Source organism: Stylophora pistillata, chromosome 4 (assembly GCF_964205215.1).
Source record: "Stylophora pistillata chromosome 4, jaStyPist1.2, whole genome shotgun sequence".
Taxonomy (NCBI): Eukaryota; Metazoa; Cnidaria; class Anthozoa; order Scleractinia; family Pocilloporidae; genus Stylophora; species Stylophora pistillata.
The window spans coordinates 26,782,791-26,804,831 of NC_142522.1; the positions used below are offsets into that span (position 1 = coordinate 26,782,791).

The 22,041-nt window shown below is 38.4% G+C and overlaps 2 protein-coding genes across 8 annotated transcripts in view; one reads left to right on the plus strand and one right to left on the minus strand.

Moving 5' to 3' along the window:
- LOC111339888 (actin-related protein 5) overlaps nucleotides 1-1,718 on the plus strand; it is a 15,535-nt gene extending 13,817 nt beyond the window's left edge. For all 3 annotated transcript variants that reach the window (XM_022946618.2, XM_088755821.1, XM_088755822.1), the window contains 2 exons: nucleotides 232-343; nucleotides 1,143-1,718. In XM_022946618.2, the coding sequence (XP_022802353.1) occupies nucleotides 232-343; nucleotides 1,143-1,309 (279 nt within the window). In that variant the 3' untranslated portion in view covers nucleotides 1,310-1,718. The remainder of the gene's footprint in view (nucleotides 1-231; nucleotides 344-1,142) is intronic.
- On the minus strand, nucleotides 1,658-22,024 carry LOC111339897 (tRNA-dihydrouridine(16/17) synthase [NAD(P)(+)]-like). 5 transcript variants are annotated; one of them, XM_088755823.1, is made up of 14 exons: nucleotides 21,717-22,024; nucleotides 20,633-20,902; nucleotides 20,030-20,112; nucleotides 19,841-19,944; nucleotides 16,552-16,696; nucleotides 14,034-14,139; nucleotides 12,684-12,725; nucleotides 12,537-12,594; nucleotides 11,545-11,675; nucleotides 10,880-11,032; nucleotides 10,413-10,491; nucleotides 9,946-10,013; nucleotides 8,620-8,761; nucleotides 1,658-1,907 (listed from the first exon to the last, which is right to left on the minus strand). In XM_088755823.1, the coding sequence occupies exons 1-14, from the start codon at nucleotides 21,951-21,953 to the stop codon at nucleotides 1,801-1,803; spliced, it is 1,725 nt and encodes a 574-aa protein (XP_088611949.1). In that variant the 5' UTR covers nucleotides 21,954-22,024; the 3' UTR covers nucleotides 1,658-1,800. The 5 variants fall into 5 exon arrangements, with proteins under 5 accessions (XP_088611949.1, XP_088611952.1, XP_088611950.1 ...); XM_088755824.1 differs by lacking the exon at nucleotides 1,658-1,907 and adding an exon at nucleotides 3,698-3,826; XM_088755826.1 differs by lacking the exon at nucleotides 8,620-8,761 and having other exon boundaries at nucleotides 1,748-1,907.
- Nucleotides 22,025-22,041: the final 17 nt, after the last annotated feature.

Below are 22,041 nucleotides of genomic sequence, written 5' to 3' on the forward strand. Positions count from 1 at the left end.
TGTTTCAGCCGTCTACATCAAAACTTATTGAGAACCCTGTTGACTGAGTGACTGGCATTTTATCAGTTAGAATAAAATTTTTGTTATAATTCTTAACTCTGCTGTCTTTCTGGTATGTCCTTTGCTTTTCTGACGCCTTTATGATCTACGAATGTAAAGCTCGGACGTCATTCGAGTGAATTTCGAAACTTACAACACAGCTTTACCTGCCCCTTTTTTTCATCTCCTTAGAACGTGTTCGTGACTGGAGGAAATACCAAGTTTCCAAACTTTCAAGAACGTCTGGAGAGAGAACTCCTCGCCATCCGACCATTCCAATCGACCTTTAAAGTTTTTAAAGCAGGTAGACAAACGAGCTTGTTCCAATAATAACCGTCATGAAAGCATTATCTTGCGGCGAAAGATACCAAATGTCTAAAGTCTCCTTTTAGAGAGAGTTTTTCAATTGTGTCGAAAGTAATTTTTCAGTCTCTGCACTTGTTCATGGAAAGTTGCGCCATTCTCTCGACCAATCGAGAGCAAAACTGATAGCAATCACGATTCCCGTCACTTGTATTTTGCTGCGCTTCAGGCAGTTTGCTTGCTTTCATTTTGAGATCTCATCTGCCTCTGGTGTTTATTTCCTTTATTTTTGACCGATCATTGCGATTACCTGTTTTCGGGTTACAAGATCGAAATTTGCCCCGTTAGAGCAGTCAGCAGACAGTCTTAGTTTGATCACTCTGCAGATGGGGTGCAGAGTCTGTTGTTCCACATTTTTCTAAGCAACAATATCAACCTTGTATACATACACAACCGAGTGTCGGAAGTATTCTAGGGTTGCGTTGGTTTTACTTCAGTACGCACTTGCTCACTTGCGTTTTATCAGGCAGTTTGTGTGTACTTTAATTTTCATTGGTTCTTCATGCTATATTTTTTTCTTTTCTTTTTTTTATTTTTTTATTTATTTATTTATTTTTTTGAATGGCCGTTTTAATTACTCTGTTTTTGGTTTAACGATACCAAATCTAAAGGTGCTCTAACCCGCCAAGCATAAATCTGGCTGTTGTTGGATCCTTCACTTGTGGAGGACTGCGATCTGTCTTTGATCCACGCCCTCCGACAGATGTTTGACACCTTAATTTACTTAAATTCTTACATAGCCAATCCCGTACTGGACGCCTGGAATGGAGCTCGTAAGTGGGCGAAGTCACTAAGCAGTCTACAAGCAGTGAGTGTTACAAGACAGGAATACGAAGAGAAAGGCGCAGACTACCTTAAGGAGCACTTAGCCTCAAACCGTTACGTACCCATCCCTACACAGTCGTGATTGAATTTCTTTGACCAGGGGTGATAGTATGGTAGATTATGACAGACATGTTGTCCTATGGAGCCAGTGTAGTGCATCACAAAAACAGTTTTTTGTCGTATGCAAACAACTTTAAAGCACATCTTGATTTAAAATCCTGAAGAATCGACTTCATACTTTATTTAAAAAGAGGTTGTCTTTAAAATGCTATTAACAAGAACAAACATCGACTAATTTTCTATAACTACTTTTCTGTAAACAGAAACTAGTTATGGAACAACTAGAGGTATTTTCCAATCTGGAACGTACTAACTGCCCCGGAAGATCTTGAAAGATATGAAATATCGCTTGGTATTGTCTGTTGTTCAGCGTTGACCGAAACTGTTGTAAATAACATCATCATAAATTACAATACCAGAACCTTTTGCAATTTTCATAAATTATGACACGTCTTCGAAGTGTTTCCGTAAATGACCAAAGTTACATCGTCCTGAAAAACCCATCCGGGATCTTTATTCAGCCGATGTCTTCAACACCAGTCCTTTCCTTTGGGGCACGCAAGTCTCTAAAGCTTGGCGCCAATCCTGCGTCTCGTGAAATTTCAACAAGATCTCGAAAACTGAAAAGCAAGATCAAGGAAAAACGGAAGATAGTTTAAACACAACGAATATACGAAATTCATATATCTGAACTGCGGTTATAGAAACGTACTGAGTGTTCTAATAACCCTGGTTGATCTTCAAAATCAAAATCGAATCAAAGTCCAGCGGTCCCTGTGAGACAATTGCCATCTTATGGATGTGTCGTTAAGATGGGGAAACATTTATTGCAGAGGTTATCGTTATAAGCAATAAAAGCAATTTTTGATTCGGCGTCTAGCGAAAGTGATACAGGATATTGCATTACTGTTGTTTATCTCGTATATACACACAGCTCTAATGCTATCGGCCGACATAAGCTAAAGTCCCGGTAACTTAACGGGCCCGGGAGCCATATTTTAAAAGCAAAAGTGAATGGAGAAGCAGGTTCTAGCACCCTTACCGTTTTATTTCTTTAGCTGATAATTTTATTGTATAATTCTCAAAATTTTTTACACCCCCATCTTGGATGAAAACAGAACGTTACAGGCCCGTTCAATTACCAGGACCCTTGACAAACGAGCCCAGCTCCACTAGCGCTTCCTTCTTAACTAATCACATGCGAATGGAGAACAAAAGTGACTGCGCCACATATATTCCAGCGCTTAGAGCTGTTCGCATGGTTTACTTTGAATTCTCATTGGCCTCTTGTGAAACTTTCCTTTGTTCTGATTGACAGTTGTGATTAATTTGCAGTTTTTTTTTTTGGACACAGTCGAAGCGCGCTCTGTGGGAGAAGAATCATTCTTTACTTAGTAACTGTTATTTGACGACGATTTGGCGATATGATAAAATTCTATTTGCCTTCAGTCTGCTTTGACATGCTCAATTATTCATGTAAAAAACTACGAGTAGAATAGCAAAGCAAATAAATATGATCTTTGCAATAAAAAGAAAAAAATTCAAAGGAAATCAAAGAAAAGTGATTAAAACCGCTGCGGAGAGGAATATATAAATAAAAAGCGTCAATTAAAACGTTCAGGAGTTAACGACGGTAACTAAAGGCAGAATAATTGTCGGTTTGTAGACTTTCACATCTCTTCCTATCAGCTTTGGAGCCAAAGGAAACAATCTATGGTTTTCGGACTACATTATTAAATCAAATACGCCTGTGATTAAATCTCTGAGGATTGATTCAGAGCGGAAACTTTCACAAAATAGAATGTGGCGGGATACAAGATCGACAATGCAACCCAAAGTGCAGATTTTCTGCACCAAACAACTGTCGTAAGTAGCACAAAGCACATTAAAAAAAAAAAAAATTCTGAGGCTACTTGGAAACATTTTATGCCCCTTGTTATGTAACAACCAACGAAGATTTAATAAGGATCCATTTACCAACCGGGGAGGGGTTTTTCTCGCTGAAATTTGAAGACGAGAAGTGTGGATGAAACTAAGATGTTCTTTCGAAACAAAACTTTGTTATTAAAATGGTAGTGGGACACAGTAGGACACAGTAGCCTATGTCTGATTCGATGACCAGTTTGTCTAGATATTCGCTGCAAACTGCGGTGTAATACAAGTAAACACAGACAGGAAGTACGTCAACAAACAGCAGATTGACGGAAAAGGAATCTCACTATCACCATCTGTTATCCTCTTAGGTTTAATTTATGTTTGCTCTTACAACACAATCTGGCGATAGAAATGACCTAAGACGCTGATATATGATAGAGTTTACAACAAAAATGAATTCGCTTACAATTGCGAGAATCGTGTTATTTTCCTAAAAATTTGTTCAGGATGTCAAGGTGTACCCCACAAATTTCAGGACGAGAAGTTATTTTTAGTCTTAGACAATGGTGGAAAGAAACAACCTCGTGTGAACTCGTTGGGATGTTCTCTGTTTAGATCTGATTCAGTTTCTGAACAAGATCTTTAGTTCTTAACAATCATGTACCTAAAAAAGAAATAAAGATGGAAAAGATGATAAAAATATTTCAATAGAGACGGAAAATACAAGGAAACAACAACATATGGTATTGGGTATTGATCTATTTTCGGCCGAGTATAGAAAGTGTTTATCTTAACAAAAGTCCTTTCTATGCGAATATAGAGCATTGTTTAACACCTTTTGGGAGGTTTTTTTTTTTTCGGCACGTTAGCCCACGTTGTTAAATGTTAGCAGTCCTTTGAAGCAATTGTTTGGCAGTCTTGTGGCCGAGGGGTTCTATAATGTTGAAAATCGCACGATCATTTGATATCAAATTCATTTTAACCAGATGGCCTGCAGCGGAGAACGTTTCTAAGGATTAATTGATGCGTTTATCTCGGTTGCATCGTTGTCTATTTTTATTGCATATATTTTAGTTCAATTGTTTGTATCATTTTTACGAAATGTTTTCTAAGAGAAGTTCAATTAGACCGTCCTGTGCCAGGAGTCTCTTAAATGTCAATGTTGTGGAGAAAATTCTGAAAGATTTTTTAAAGGTTTTTTGCGATTTTGATGTCGCTCTTAGAAAATGACTAAACAAAGATCACACGGTCCAATAGATGGCTGAAGATCAAAACTGCCTTTTTGTGATTATTATGCAAACGAGTCACGCGTCTCGCCACATGTTTGGAGCATTTGTTACGTAACTTATCCTTTTGCTCACAAAAAGAGTAAGGCAGCTGATGTATAGTCCTTCGATTATCATTAGCCTTCAAATGTGGTGTACAGATCTGCTAATTGTTTCCTCTGCACTAAAAGGATTGTCAAGTTTCTGAACCAAAAAATTCATGAGCCGAAGCTGAGAAATGACTCACGAACTGCAGAAGATGACTAGGAAAGAAAGTTGGAAAGGAACTTTCAAGAAAGAGGTATTTTATGAACAATTCTCTTCTTCAAATAGCACCACCTCAAGCTGTGGTAGTCTGAATTCGTTCAGTTCGTCTCATACTTTCACCAAAGCGGAATCTTGTGCGAGAGAAGTTCATTTTGCAGGTAAATCGTTGTTTCCAGAATTCTTTGCCAAAAATTTAGCTTCTAAAAGCCCCTTGAAGACTGAACCGAATGCGGATTTCTGTGGTCACGTGCTGAAGAACAAGGGAGCTACAGGATCGCAAATGAGTTACCCTGAACTAGAAGACAGAATCAAGGGCTGGTTTATCAGAGAATTTGGACTGGAAAACCACTGCGTTTGAAATAAATCTGGAGTGCCTCTAAGGAGGAGAGTTGCAAGATGGCTTTGCAGTCGCTCGATTTAAAAAACTGATAGCTAGTGCACTGAACTACAACACTAGAAGAATTAATGATATTCATAATTCACAGATTCAACTGGGTTGAAATATTAACATTTTCAGTCTAAATATCACTGATGATGATGTGGCATGTGAAAACAGGCTCCTTGATGATTAATTATGAACCGCGAGGAACGATCACGAACAAACAATTAGCCATTGCTACGAATAAGTAAGTTTTATCGAGTCCTGCATTCTTAAAGCCTGATGGCGACAAGAAGAGTCGAACTCTAAAAAACTGAAAAAAAAGGCTACATGAAAGTTAACTTCATTTATGTTAGCGCTAAAACTTATCTATGGTAGAAATGACAGCTACCATCATGAAACGCGTCCTAATGGTTTTTTTGAAAGTTTAAGGATGTCAAAAGAGTCGTGTCTGAATTGCTCAAATAAAAGAAACTTTCATTCACTATAATTAATCTGTTTCATTCATTTGTTGGTCTTGGCGCTGCGAGCGCTTAAACAATTCAAAAGTCAAATCCTGCACTCAGTTTAAAGTAACAAGCAAACTACCTTAATAACATAACTGCTCTGTTTTTGGAATACGTCACAGCAAATAACACGGACAGACAAAGAAAGTATGTTAATTTTCTTCTTCCGTTGTTGAAAACACTCCAAGCAATACTGAAGCTTCTCTTTTTCCGGACATGTTTTCGTATGAATGGTTAAAAAAAATTATCTCCCTTAGCAACTTGTTAAAGACAAATACAAAAAGTTATTCACAACTTGAAAAAGGGAGGCATAGTCCAGGCAACCATCAAGGATGGTGGAAATCTGCCAAGGTTGTCTTTGTCGTGTCAAAGACGAACTAACGACTCCCAGTTGAAGAGAAAAATTGTAAACGGAAATGTTATATTTGGAAGCAGAGATGGTTACGTGGTAACCTTGTGTAAAAATCTTACAGTGGAAAAGCTATTTATAAAGCTGATGAAGTCAGGTGATCTGAAAGCCAGAATATTCATGAAGTTAACAAAAAAAAAAAACTCGGCTTTTATGAGTCTGAAGAGGACATTTTTCGTGCGGCGTGAAAGAGAAAACAATTTTTTTTGGTGGGGCAGGTGCAGGTGCTGACACCTTTTCCGCCAAGTAACAAGGGGAATGTTTACCCCAGGGTTTATTTAAGATGAAAAATTTACCTTCTGTTTTTCAAGTTTTTCGTTTGCACCTGTATTCTCCATTCTTAACCTTTCCAGCTATCTCCCATTAGCGTCATGCTTTCAATTATGCTCTCTATGTGTTCTACCTGAATAATATTTTGTGGTGTCCCTCACATTGGAAACTATCGTGAGATAATCTTACGCATGCTTCCGCTGGCCGGAAAAAAAAGAGCACCGACAGAATCTGAAGAGGAGCCAGCAAAGCTTTTTTTTTTGCGATCTAGTTCAATATTAGGTTACGTTTTGAGCTACTATTCTTTGAAAAAAGAATTATCAGTTCTCAATCGGAATAATTTCGTTTTCTGCAGATTGTAGACTGAAAATACCCTTGCTAACAAGAATCGCAGTAATGTGACGAAGAATTCACCAAATCGAACTGTATTGCGTCGGTATTTTTGTATTTGTCAGTCATTCTTGATAGAAATGGCACAATTTGCCAAACCACTCGACCGCAAAAGGACTTAATTCAAAACCACTATGCAGTTTTATCTTAACTTATTATACATGCGAATGCAGAGATAATTGCTTGCCAAATTACAGCCGAAGGTATATCCTGAAGAGTTATAATAACATTTTGCACCAATTTCAAGTAGTTAACTAAAAATATAATCTTTGGGGAAAAAGGAAGAAAAGAAATTGCCCGCCGTTCTCGAAACTTCTAACACATTATACACAATGCACGTGCAACACATCATATGTCTGCACATTAAGACGAGCAAATTTGTTACGGTCATCCGAGTTAAAGAGAGTCGATCTCTTTTCATTTTTGACGCTTAAAATGTCATTCATCGAGAATTGAAAAGCGATGGGGGGAATTGAAGGAGAATAGAGAAAAACTCACTCCATCGTGAAAAAAAAAAAAAAAAAAAAAAAAAAAACAAGCAACAACCAAACCTGCCAATAACTTGTCTCCTTTCAAACAGCTTTATAAATTTTTCATTTTCTATCGAATCCTATTAAACATCCCTTACACGACTGAAAGCTTGGGAGTTACATTGGCTTTGACATGCAAGGCCTGTGGCGAGTTGATAGCGTGGCACTGAATATTTCATACTAAGGACCAAATTCTGAGCCTTTTCTGGAGCAAAGTTCAAGCGACCAAGTGATCTTAATGCAAAGAAATTCTAGCCGAAAAAAACATCGCCTTTCAAAGTTGAAAATAATTTGGGTTTTCCAGCTCACATACTGAGAAGAGCAAAGTGTTACAAGACTTGCAACGTCGTAAAAAACGACGCGCAGCATGGAAATGTTTTTTAGGTAAACGCTATCATTCAGGTTAACTCATTACCTTTAATATGACCAGATGGATTAAAAAACTGGTCAGGAAATTAATCCATTCGCTTTCGCCCAAGAATCGCACGACTTAAGGAAATCTTGCAGTCTGAGAGGAAATTTTAATGGGGAAACTTGCCTACTATAGTGAGAATTTCTTGCAGAATTTCACTTGAATTACTGATTTGAGCTTTTCGTTAGAAACTGAACGCGGAATTATTTAGTCAGGTGTGTAATTTTCTCATAAAATAACCAGCACACTCGCGTGTCCCGCTACGAACAGCTGATTACCAGAACACATCATCAAGAACGAAATAAAATATGACTGATCGGCTATAGTCTAATTCATATTGAACGGGAAACAAATCTCAACGGAAGCACGTACGTTATTTCTAGAAGAGTCGTTCAAATCAACCAGCGGGAGATCGTCGGCTTCACACACAACGAGTTTACACCTTGCAGCACGAAGCGGTTGTGGGGGGATGGGTGCACTTAGAGGATGCAACATTGTAGGTGATGCTGTTGTTGAGCCCTTCTTTGCTAGGCTGTTCTCCACTCAGCCAAGTGGTTAACACACTGAGATCGCAACCCATCTTCCCCAACCCAGTTAGTATTCTAAGCTATGCTTGTAAATTAGTAACCAGTTTGCCTCAAACTAATATTTATGCATAAATTTCATTTGCTTGGTCCTACTTGCTCCTATGCTAAAAAAAAAACCGCGGCACGTTAGGAAGAGAGAAATCTTTAAAATAATACGCAAAGAAGAAAGATTAAGGCAATTTAAGTGATGTTAAAAGAGAAAAGCTCCTGCGAGGCGCGCGAGGGGAGCATGCGTAATTGTAAAATATAGTGATCACAAGTTGGCTGTCCGCGACTTGTTGACGTAAGCTTTGATGACATTATAACACCACGTGTACGTCAAGTACCAAATAATTAGACCGCAAAATGCGTCAGTTTCAAGAGAGAAATAAAAAATGAACCGTCACAATATCAGATTTGTAACAGTCAAATCAGCACGGGGTTTATTATTCTTAGCCATTACCTTGGTTCACAGTGAGCACGATCGAAAAAGCGTGCTTTCTTGACTTTTTCTTAGGCGACATGTCTTTTAGTTCCATGTACTTGTCAATGGGCAGCCGCGCTGTGCGTAAACTTTTCGCTTCTGCTAGTGATTTCGTCTTATCCTACAAACGAAATACACGGTATACTGAATTTAAAACGTTTCGTCTGCCCAGGAGATGTGACTAGAAAATTGAAGGAGAATTCAGTTCAATTTGATCAATAAAAAATGATGCCATCATTCAATTCGCATGCATCATTTGTTCCATGTAAATATTCCAATATCGCATATTCTGTTCTCCTCTATATGATAACACGTACCACTCACTCAACCCTGACGCTCGAAACATGTCTATATCGATGTATTTGTGTGGGGCTTTTCAATAAACGATTAAATGTGATGTCTAAAAATCCCAACTGGCAAGAGGCAAACCAGTTGGCTACATAAAAAGCACAGTTTAGGAATTGAAATCAGGGCTCCCGAGTGCAAATCCAGTGAGATGGAGGGTTTGGACCCAGGACCAACAGAGAACAAGCCCTGCGCCTTAACCACTCTGCCTCCACATCAGTGGTTCAAAATTCGCTTCGGCGGTCTATTTACCTCTATAAGCCTTTATTCAGTATAATTGCTCAGGCGATTATCGAGATGCGCGCGCTCTGATTGGTCGAGGATCGCGTCATATCTCGCTATAATCACGTCGCGCGAGATGACTAAAGTAGGGGCGCGAAATTTCAGAGTGCCTGCCTCGCGTTTTGTTAAAATGTTTCCGAGGAAGTGATAAACGCGATCGAAGAAAATTCAATTTCGTAGAGCACAAAAGATGCTACTGAGTTTGACGAAACACTTTTCAAAAGAAAGGTATGAAGTTTAGTTAAATAAACCTACTAAAACTCTTTACTTATCTTGATACGAGTAATCAGATAAATTGTAACAAAATATGCTCAATCCTTTCTTTATATCCAGTATTTACAACAGAATTCGAAACCACCTCAGCAATTATACGAAAATTATTCGCTTCAGGCTCAGTGAATATTGTTGAATAATTCCTGAGATTATTCAACGTTATTCAACAATTTTCACTTCGCCCTCGGTGAATTATTGTTAAATAACTGATAACCAATAAATAGTCCCGGGCCAATTTTAATCTGAGCCCATACACCATAAAGATCTGTTCTGATGATAAATCCTGTTATAAGGACAAATAACCTGGTTGATATTTATAATTCCTTAACGCCTGTCATCGAAAAATAATGCACTAACGACCATAAGAGAAATAAGATGTTGCTGACCCTTCAGATAGAGTGTTACCTTCCGCACTTGATGATCTACAAGTCCGCCTATGATATAAACTTTCTCTTTGTTCAGTCGATCCAGCACTGAAATTTCAAGGACGAAATATGGTTCTTTTACGACTTGTTGGAAGTTATTTCACAGGACATACTTTCCAGTGACGAAGGTTTGGTCTCTTAGAACAAGCAACAATTCACAAGAAAAATTGACAGAGGGGGGAAGGGGAGTCAAAGAAGCAGCGCGGTAACTATAACAAATATCGTGACGTAGCGTGCCGGTCACATGGTGGGCAGCTCAGTGGTCACGCAAAGGTACAACTGATCGGCGGTAACTGCCGCTGCTACGGAAGCGACAACACCAACGACACAGTCCATGGATAGAGAAGGGGTAGGGTTAACTGGCACAAAGCTCGGCGAATTTGACCGTAATTCACCTATCATTCGCGCACTTTGGAACCGAAAGTGTACTTATTTTATGATTCTTACCATTCGGTGAGTCTGGTGTCAGATATATGACATCATCAGCGTCAAACAACGTCAAATAGCTTTGCTCTGACACACTAGCCTAACAAAACCAAAATAGTAACATTTGCATCTTGAATCGCCGTGACTATGAAAACCCTACGAGTGAGGAAACGATCCTAGCAAGTGAACTTTAATGCAGAAAAAAATTACAGAGAAGCTTGAAAAAATTCAGGCTCTGACGGGATTCGAACCCATGTCTCCTAGATACTAGCTCTTCCGCCTGAAACTAGAATGGTCCTATCTATAACTGTTAATTTAATTAAAGGGACACTTCTCTGCAGGGGACACTTTTTCTAGTCCCCACACTGTTCCCTGAACGGCGATCCCACCGAACGGAATCACGGGCTCAATCCAGCATTGTCACGGGAAATTTTCTATCGTTTTCGTTTCAATTGTGTAACAGAGAAAGGGACTCGGGATTTACTTACCGATAACTTTGTGAAGTTCAACGACTGTCTTTCACATTCACGGTATACTACACCGCCACTTTCCAGTCCCGTCAAGTAAAGGTGAACTGGAGAAAACGACCTCATATTGGAACCATACAGTTGCATTATTTGACGAGCGAGTTTGGATATTTCCTGTCACAATATTTAACATCGTGTGAAAATGGGAATTTCCTGCTCACTAGGCGACATTTTATCATGGTAGAAATTGGCCTAATATGCTCGAAAACCTCAATGAATTCGTAATTCTAAAGGTCGACAAATGATGGGAATTCTCCACATACTGTTCGTGGACATGTCAAACTATCATTGGCATTTTGATGAGAAAATCATTAACCCTTTAACTTTCAAGATCAGATCGCCAAGTCTCCCCGCTAACTGCTACACATTTCCTTGTAAATTTGTTACGAGCTTCAACTTAATAAGTTTGAGTACTCTCATTACCTGTTTGCAAGATATAATATAGATAATGTACAGAGAAGTTACATTTTAATCATTTTTGGGATTTAAAGAGTTAAAGAAAAGAACGATTATTATAAAATGAACGACATCAATAACTAAGCCAGAATGATGAATGCTGACGCCGATTACAATTGACAAACAAGACCAACTTTAATATTGAGTTTTTTTTCATCGCATGCCCTTGCCTTGTTGAGCATATAGTCCATTAGGGTAAAATCAATGGCCACTCTCTGAGCATCAGATTTCATTGCGTTTTCAACCCTCTCTTTCTGAAGTTTCTTCAACACAACCCTTGGGACGTGGTTTTCGTCTTTCTCTAGAATAAGAAAAGGAAAAGTAAAATGGAGAAAGATTAGAATCTCCTCTACACGACACACACTATCAAAATTAATCGATTAATTCAGTTTTAAGAAAAATCGTTAGGACCAGATCCAATACTGAAGCATTGGTTTGAGGCATTTGGCATTTAAGGCATTTGGCTGAGGCATTGGTTTACGTGACTCTCATGGGAAAAGGAAAGGGGTGTATCCGTCAAATGTTTTACAAAATTCTCTTTCAAATTGCCTTCTTGGTAATGCGACGAAGGCTAATCTTTACTCGCTAAATACGCAAACAATCTGTCATCATTTCGGAAATGTAAAACAAGATATTCCATCAAATGCCCCGTGGAAGGGCGAAGAATGCCACAGCCTTTTACAAGTGACACTGATAAACGAGTTTCAGGTCAATATAGAGACAAACTTCTCTTCATTTACCTAGCCCTTGTCAAAGTTACCACATTCTAGAGCAGATTTCAATGAGTGTCGAAAATAATCTGGGATGCTTTTGGTTTTGCTTTACTTCCCTCAGTCCGTGATTGGTCTGGAAAAACTCGCGCCACTCCCTCAAACAATCAGATTTAAAACTAAAATTAATTACGAATTGGTCACCGCATTTTCCCGCGCTTTAGACGGTTTAGCTGGTCAAACTTTCAATTCTCATTGGCTCTTAAAGGTATTTTCCCGCGCTTTAGACAGTTTAGCTGGTCTAACTTTCAGTTCTCATTGGCTCTTAAAGGTATTTACCTTTCTTCTGATCGGCCGTTATGGTTACTTTGGTTTCGGTTTTACAACACTAAATCAAAAAGCGTTCTACTGTCCTTTGTGTTTTTCGTTTTTGGTTTGTTTTGCTACTGCACCTTTTACAACTTCTGTCATCTCTTCCCTTTTTCTGTCCCGACTTCGCTTTTTAAACTCCTGAAAGATAATAAAGTTTTCTGTTACCAACTGTTTTTATTATTCAGACAAGAAAAAAGAGTAACTGCTGTACAAAGTGAAGCATTTACCCTCTTCCTTTTCAGCCTTGTCAGAGATTTTAATTCTTTTCCCTGCGTTGAAAAAGGAAACAAAAAGAGGATACGGTCAATAAATACTCTATAGGACTAGTTTAGATGTGGTTTGACTGGAGCAAGAGTGGGGAAATGTATCATTGCTGTACAATCGTCACTAAATTTGCTTGTCGGCGCGTAATTGTCTGCGAAGCGAGACTGTGACGTCACGGCAACTAACGATCGTGTTTGATATACAGTATTATTTCCTCGAATAAGCGCCTGAGAACTTATTCGAAGGAGGGCGCTTATTATTCTCCTGTACTAATTCCGCTGTAGTTAAGGCTTACAAAGGAATGACTAAAGTGGCAATAGAAACAGATTTTCCTCGTATCCCTACTATTTAAGAGAGAGAAGCGCTTTTTCGAGAGGGGGGGGCTGGTTTTGACATTATGGCCTAGGGGGTAAGCGGTTTTCGGGGGAGGGCGCTCATTAGAGCGTGGTTGCTTACCCGAGAAAAAGCGGTATGTGAAATTGGCTAATATTCTATTCATACAATCATTGTAATTTATTTAGATATTCTCGATTCAAAGCTATTTTCGCAGGAATTACAGCTGTAGATGATCTCCCGTCGACAACGATAAGGAACGCAATATTACTGAACACTAAAATCACCGTTTCCGTGGTAATATATCTATTCACATTTTAATTGGTCGGTTGTAGACTTGTTGGTAATTCCGAAACCGAGGAAAACTGACGTTGCTCGTGCATGCAAAGTTCAAAAGTTCCTGGACTAAGGGACTAAGTGACTAAGCGGCTTCTGTGTCCTGAAGACCGCGTGTCAAGCGCTTTGTACCTTGCTGTTGTTTTGCTTGCGAGAATAAGATCGTTTCTTTAAAACTGTGGATCGAGATCCTAGAAAAGTTCTTCGAGCGTCTCGATCCTCGATCCTCGATTCTCGCTCCTCGAGCCTCTATTCTCAATCCTCAATTCTCGAAAGTCTCGAGCCTCGAGAATCGGGTTTCGAGTCAAGACTGTCAACTTATTTTTAAGCGGTACTGCAGCAAATGACGTTTCTCAGCTGTTTATGCTTTGATAGCTGATGGATGATGGATCGATTGATTGACGGAATGACGGATTGATTCTTAGGAGACTTAAGGATGTAATAGCTCCTGAGGGATTTTTTTAATCTTGCGCTTGCCTAAACTGTATAACAAAACTACAGTCACGTGCATGTTCTTACTTAAATTACATCTACATCTATTTAACAATCCAGCTAAGAAAAGGAAGCAAGAGGAATAGATAGTCCTTATGAAAAAAAAAAAAACATACAATTGAATTCCACTGTTTTTTCTGGTGATTACTTACAGAAAGCTTAGAAATCACTTCTTCTAATTCCTCCATAAGCTGTTCAATGCCCTTTAAGTTCTGTACATCTTTAAGGTTAGTGCTTAAATCATGAAACCTGCTAAGACTTAAAAAACAAAGTGCAAAGAAAATATTAGGGCTCAGCTTGACCCCTCAACACCTTAAAGTGATTAACATGTTATTTCTCTACGTAGAAAAAACCAGGAAAGATTTATTACTCGACGTTTCGGGGTCATCATGACTCCATTATCAAGAGACTAGTTTAAAAACATGCAAATAAGGAAAGGTACAAGAATAGCATAAATTAGACTGAACGGCTTAAACAAACACCTTGGCGCGGATGGAATCCGTTTGCACGTTCAGTGTTGGCTTACGCATGCGAATATACAACATTTCATTAACAAGGCAATCAAATTTGCCGTTACATTTCGTGATGACGTTGAATTGCTCGATCAAGCGTTCAGGCATTTCACTATTGTGCTGGAGGTGGTAGTGTTTGTAGATAGAAGATGATTTCCTTTTGTGCCCTTCTACGCGCTCGTGTAAGTGACCACGAGTATAGCCCACATACCCTGCATCACACAGGTTACATTTAAATTCATAAACGATACATTGTTGGTTAACAATAGGGGGCTTAATTTCGTGTTGCTTAAGCTGTTGATCGAGCTTAGGGCTAACGAACACTGGTTGGACAGTCACGCTTAACTTCGAGCTTAGACTGTTCAGTTGTTGTTTAACATGATTAGCTGACGACTGGTCCTTGAAGGGTAACACTAATCTCACAGTCTCCGATGGTACGTCTGGTGATGGACAGGGTTCTGCAGATGAAATCCTTCTCTCAACGAACCGCTTGATTGTAGTTTCAACCAGTGGCTTTGGGTATTTCAAGTTATGAAAAACCCCTCTAAGGCGGTCACATTCCTCGGAGAAGAAAGACCAGTTAGAAGATAATCGATAAGCGCGATCCACCATGGTGTTAACTAGGCTGCGCTTGTACTTAATGTCAACATGACTCTGGAAATGCAGAAGGAGACCCGTGTTGGTTTTTTTGATGTAGACCTTGCTCTCAATCTTTGGTGCACGGTTAAGCACGGGTCTCCTTCTGCATTTCCAGAGTCATGTTGACATTAAGTACAAGCGCAGCCTAGTTAACACCATGGTGGATCGCGCTTATCGATTATCTTCTAACTGGTCTTTCTTCTCCGAGGAATGTGACCGCCTTAGAGGGGTTTTTCATAACTTGAAATACCCAAAGCCACTGGTTGAAACTACAATCAAGCGGTTCGTTGAGAGAAGGATTTCATCTGCAGAACCCTGTCCATCACCAGACGTACCATCGGAGACTGTGAGATTAGTGTTACCCTTCAAGGACCAGTCGTCAGCTAATCATGTTAAACAACAACTGAACAGTCTAAGCTCGAAGTTAAGCGTGACTGTCCAACCAGTGTTCGTTAGCCCTAAGCTCGATCAACAGCTTAAGCAACACGAAATTAAGCCCCCTATTGTTAACCAACAATGTATCGTTTATGAATTTAAATGTAACCTGTGTGATGCAGGGTATGTGGGCTATACTCGTGGTCACTTACACGAGCGCGTAGAAGGGCACAAAAGGAAATCATCTTCTATCTACAAACACTACCACCTCCAGCACAATAGTGAAATGCCTGAACGCTTGATCGAGCAATTCAACGTCATCACGAAATGTAACGGCAAATTTGATTGCCTTGTTAATGAAATGTTGTATATTCGCATGCGTAAGCCAACACTGAACGTGCAAACGGATTCCATCCGCGCCAAGGTGTTTGTTTAAGCCGTTCAGTCTAATTTATGCTATTCTTGTACCTTTCCTTATTTGCATGTTTTTAAACTAGTCTCTTGATAATGGAGTCATGATGACCCCGAAACGTCGAGTAATAAATCTTTCCTGGTTTTTTCTATGCCTTTGCTTTAGCAAATCCCTGCTGATCAAGTGTTTCTCTACGTAATTCAAATAATTATATTATCTGGCTAACAGGTTGAAAGAAGTTTGTCATCTGGAAGGTGTTGTGTTGATATAACACTTCATGTTCCAGTCTAACTCTCAACAAAATGTATGGCAGTTGGAAGGGAGAAGTACTTGTAGGATCTTGGAAGTAAAAGGGTAAAACTCAAAACAAGTAGAAATGATCAAAGAAAATCTCTAGTGACATAACAATATTGTTTGGATATATCAACAAAGTTGAAATGGTAAATTGGCCACCGTAATGATTACAAAAGCTGACGTTTCGAGCGTTAGCCCTTCGTCGGAGCGAATGGGCTAACCCGACGAAGGGCTAACGCTCGAAACGTCAGCTTTTGTAATCATTACGGTGGCCAATTTACCATTTCAACTTTGTTGATATATCCAAATTATTTCGTTACTCCCACCGACGCAGCCCCAAACAGTTTCTTTCGAAACTATCAGCCTTTATCTAACAATATTGTTGCTTGATCAAAAAAAAAAAAGATAATATAATGTATATTGAATTAAATTCCTTACTAAAATCCACAAAATCCATTGATATGATGTTTGATGTTGGAAATTGGTGTAGAATGGAGTCTGCAAAGTTCCAGGTATTGCCTGACCACATCTGACACTGGGGGCTGTTTCTTACAAAATAGTGATGGGTTGCCTTCCAAAGATTCTTTGAAGAGCAAAAAGACAACCATGATAAATTTATGGCAGAAGGCAACCTTTTACCTGTTGCCTTGGTAAAAGGTTGTTGCTAAAAGTGAAGTCTAACAAGGGCATTTATTTGTCAAGGTGTAGCACTCCAAAGCTACATGACTTGTATAAGCTGAGTCACTTCAGCCGCACAAGAAGTTACAAGCAACTAACAATTTGGGCAAAATACAACCTTAATAAACAAAACACAAGTTACATCTATCTGTACATAATGAGTAGTGATACGAAGTTTATCTCAAGCTGCCCATGGACCACTTTCATAAATGGCTGCCGGATTGATATTCTTTTGTTTAAATTTAAATTAGCCTTTCTAGCCTCGTTCTCCAGTTCAAAATTCAAAAGAATGCATTATCTCAAGCGAGGCTACTTTGAATTTAAACAAAAGAATATCAATCCAGCAGCCATTTATGAAAGTGGTGTATAGGTCAAATTATTCATAGCCTTTTTTCTAACTACCATGAGTGGCAAGATTCTTGGCACACTCTACTTTTTGAATTTTTTCTATAACTTTAACTCCCTTTCTCCCCCATTTCAATGTTTCCTTGTGTTAAAAAATGGTCACGAGCATTGTTTGGGGGGCGGGTGGGGGGGGGGGGCTGAGGGGGTACTTTCAAGTACAGGTAACTTGTTAGAGATTAATTACAAGACCTCTATTTACTGTCATACAGTATACTTAAAATAAGTGAGGAGAATTTGCTACCTATCTATAATCAAGAAATGGATAGATATTCTAGTCGTCTCGGATAAGGACGAATAAACCGTAGGCCCCGTCTCCTGCAGGGTTAGGGGTAGGAGACGTTAATTTCCCACGCACAAGATTACTGTGTGGTGGATGTCCTACCCTGGGCGGGATGGGTGGGTATTGGCCCTGAAAAGCCCCTATGGGGAGTGGTCAATCAACCTATATATGTATGTATGTATGTATGTATGTATGTATGTATGTATGTATGTATAAATGTATGTATGTAAGTATGTATACTTGCTTGTTATGTCAAGTGTATTGTGTTCTGTGTAGAATTGAATGAATTTTATTGTCTCCCTTGTAATGGAGTGTTTAACACTACCAAAGGGTTAAATAAACTGATTTAAATTTAAATAAACTTTAATAGCTAACACAATTACTGGTAACCCAGTAGTTTACATTGTGGGCTGTATTAAAAAGAATTATAAATACTAGATTATCAAGAACACCATGCACATAAATATATTCAAAATGTGCTAGAGATAGTAAAATGTTCGCGATCTAAATTACTTTGGATACAATGTATATATGAAGTTCATATATATTGAACTGTGGTATTAAATACATATGATGCACGATCCTCACAGTAGAGAGCGCTATTGCTAGCATCTAATATTTAACTAAATTACTTTTTAAAAAATTATTCACTAAAAGTTTCTTAAAAATGTTTTCATCTGTAATGGTTTTAAATTTGTCGTCAAGATGAATCCATAAGTAAGTGGCACTCGCATGAAATGTTCAAAGGCCTGCGTTGGAGTGACATTTTGGCATGGGCAGATGATCATGAAAAGAAACTCGCGTATTATAAGAATGGGTGTTTTTTACATAAGTTCTATAGCTTGTAAAGTAATGCGGACACTCTCCGTTCACAGTTTTGAACATCATGCACAATTTCTTCAAGCGTGTTACATCATCAATTGGCATCAAGTGGAAACTAGCATCTAATATTTAACTTACTACAACGTTTCTGCACTCTAAGTATTCTCAGCAGTTGATTGTTAGGGGCATTACCCCAAACCAAACAGCAATATTCAAAGACAGGCTTAATAAGTGCATTAAATAACAATTTTCTGCAGTGGAGGTCAAGGTAGCCATTTGCTATTCTAGAGTTCAGCTTCCCAATTAAATATTCAATGTGGTTGTGCCAGCTAATGTGCTTGTTGATCTTGACGCCTAAGAGTTTTTCAACCTTGGCTTCTTCTATGCGGTTGCCATTTAAGTAGAGATCTAAGGTTGAGTTGTTAGTGTATTTCAATTTCTGTCATGTAGCTATGAGTCGGTGTTTCGTCTTCTTTGTGTTAGGTACCATTTTGTTTAACTTGAACCAATTGCTAGCATTGTTTAGGCTGACTTGCAAATTCTGTTGGATATGATCAATGGAGTGATCGGAAGTCCACAGCATTGTATCATCAGCATATGTTTTAATGTCAGAAGTTGGTAGGCAAAGAGGTAAGTCATTAATATAAAGTGAAAAAAGGACGGGACCCAAAATTGATCCTTGTGGAATGCCTTGTGGCAACATGAGACGGTTAGATAGTGATCCAGAAATAGCGCTTTAGATAGTGATCCATAAATAGTGCATGTATGAGTTCGATCGCATAAATACGATTTGAACCATCTTAATTAAGGTTGGTTCACTAGCGTGGTATTTAGCAATTTTAGATAGTAGAATGTCGTGACTCACTAAGTCATAGGCTTTGCTCAGATCCAAGAATATCCACCCAACAAACTTAATTTTATCCATAGCCTTCAGCCAGTTTTCTGTGAGGTTCAACAGGGCAGTTATGCATGAATGATATGGGCGATAGGCAGACTGTTTGTTGTATAGAAGGTTATTAATGCACAGGTATTTTAGGTAGCATGATGCAACATGTCTTTCAAGAGGTTTGGAGATAACTGGCAGGACTGAGATAGGTCTATAGTTGTTTCTGTCATGAGGTGAGTCTTTCTTATAGAAATTTTAATGTATCCAGAAAAATGGCTTTACTGATGCTAAAATTGTAGATATTAGTCAAACTATTAGATATCGCCGGTAATGCCAGTTTTAGAATTTTAATTCCAACCCCATCTAGGTCTGTGGCTTTGTTTTATTTATATTTATTTTTTTATTTATCTACAAACTGTTCCAATGAGGCCTTAAACTGTTGTCTTAAAGTAAAATTTAAAATTTTACTTTTAGACAGCAGTTTAAGGCCTCATTGGAAGAGTTTGTATATTTTTAATTATGCTGCTAAAGGACAACATGAACAGATCTGTTTACTGTGTTGAGTGGGGGTTGTTAGCCACCTAATAAGATGAGGCAAGCCAACTACTTTTAACCACTTGTTGTAGATGTAGAATTTATGTACCACTAAGCATTACCTGAGACAGCCACACCCTGAACTCCTGTGTACTCTATACATTCATCAATTTCCCACTTAGTGGATAAACCAACATCAACAAATATTGGAAGGGAAACAGACTCTCTGAAAAATAGTCAATAATAGTTCATAGTCAATAGCTTAGACAGACATACATTCTACAGATTGACACCAAACACCAAGCTCTCACCGGATTACTTTAATGGAATCCCAGTCCTTCTTAAAAATATTGGCATTAATCTTCCCTGCACTCTTTCTGTGTAGTAGTAAAAGCTTACAAGAAAAAATTGATCAAATTTAAATTAGTAAAACACAGACTGAAAAAGCTGAGCAGACTTGCATCTGATACTTAAGTCACAAGGCCGAAATAGAATCTGACTGAGTGGGTAAAATAAGAGAAAAAATGCTATATATGAAACTAACACTATTCATTACTCACTATTTACAACATTATAAAGTTAAACAGAGAAGTAAATTGAATAAAGAAGGATACAAAATGTCCTAAAAAAAGTCACAAGGGCAAGTCAGAGTAGGATATTGTACTTGAATGTGTGAAAAAAGGGATAAGCTCCAGACCTTTTTTTTTTTTGTCAGGAACTGTTTCATTGCTTTTTGTTACATTTGATTCTTTTTTTCCGAATGGATTTAATGATCAAATTTAAATTCTGCTCATCCTACAGTGTACATGTGCTCTACCCTGCAGTTGTCATGGAAAGGGCATTGTTTAATAATACTTAAGACAAAATAAACACAGCTTCAGTTCATGATGCAAATTCCTTTAGTAGTACCATACCTCACATCCAACTTCTTGGAGTGATGTACCCTTCTTAATTGTTTCGTCAGTAGTTTGCTGATTAAAAGGAAGCTTGCATATAATAGGCATTTTACAGTCTTGATGAACTCTTTGAATGCAACTCAACCACCAGTTCCACTTTTCATGCTGTTTATCGACAGGGAGGTCGTTAAAATTGTCACTTAAGTTATTAGTGATATCCACAGCATCACAAAGACCCTCTAATCCATTCACTGCCTCCACCAAAGTGTCAGGATCTTCTGAAAACAACTACAAAAAAACATGTCGTGAAATTTTAAAGGTGTCTTGTTTACAAAAGAATTATTATAATTAATGATAAATTCTCAATTGTACATATAGGACAGGTCAAGCACCTTAGTTTTTAATGTTTTAAGAACAACCAAAAGAAGCCCAAGCACCCATTGGTGACTAATGAATTACAAAACATAGAGGTGAATTCCACTATATCTGTAAGCCTTTGATTGAAGTAAAAGCTAAAGAACATATAAAATTATTGCTTCCTGGGTTGGAAGAAAAGGAGCTTCTTGTCCTAAATTAAAAAAAAAAAAGCATAACAAAAGAGGGGAGGATTTCTTTACAAAGAATAGTTCAATGGGAAGCACGCTCTAAGAATAAGGAAAAGAGACACATGCATGAAGAGTTTTTGAGAAATTCACCGGCGACAAAGAAAGCAGTTAATATGTGTATTAATGGCACACTACATCATTACACTCTCAAAATCTGACAGTTCTGTTATACATTTTTTGCTGGTAAGTCCTAAGAATTTGGTATTCCATGCATGTGTTGTCCCCCAGCTAATGGTTCAGTGTATAAAAGGTGCTGAGAGAATTTACTCATCAATCACTCAAAGAATTCAAAGAGTCCAGCCTTGATCTAAAATTTACATTGGTTCAAATGGATGATACTGATTATCGATACTTGGCGACTTTGCACGTCGACTGTTCTCCAAGACAAGCAAGAACATACCTTATTGAAAACTTTTTGTTGTTCGTCCACGTAAGATCAAGCAAAAAGTGACCACGCACTGGAAGAGACCTAATCTCTACTTAATTTAAACTTATACCTGAACAATTAATGGCCGATCCTCCTGCCTTGTCGCTAAAATACCAAGCAAATTGTCTCGTGTATTTTCAGCATCTTGTATAACGTCCAACACTCTCACAACATTCGTAAAGCACAGATGTACTCCGAGTTTCCTAATGAGTAACCTCCAGGAAAGATCTTGCACATTAGTAAATGGTGACGCGACGTATCGACAGTTAGAGAGAAACTTTAGCGACGACATCATCGAAAAAATCATTGATCACCATTCATTTCACTTATCTCGAAAATAAGCGCATCTCTTGTCGCCATGTTGGATAACCACTTAGTTTCCAGTTTTTTCCCAT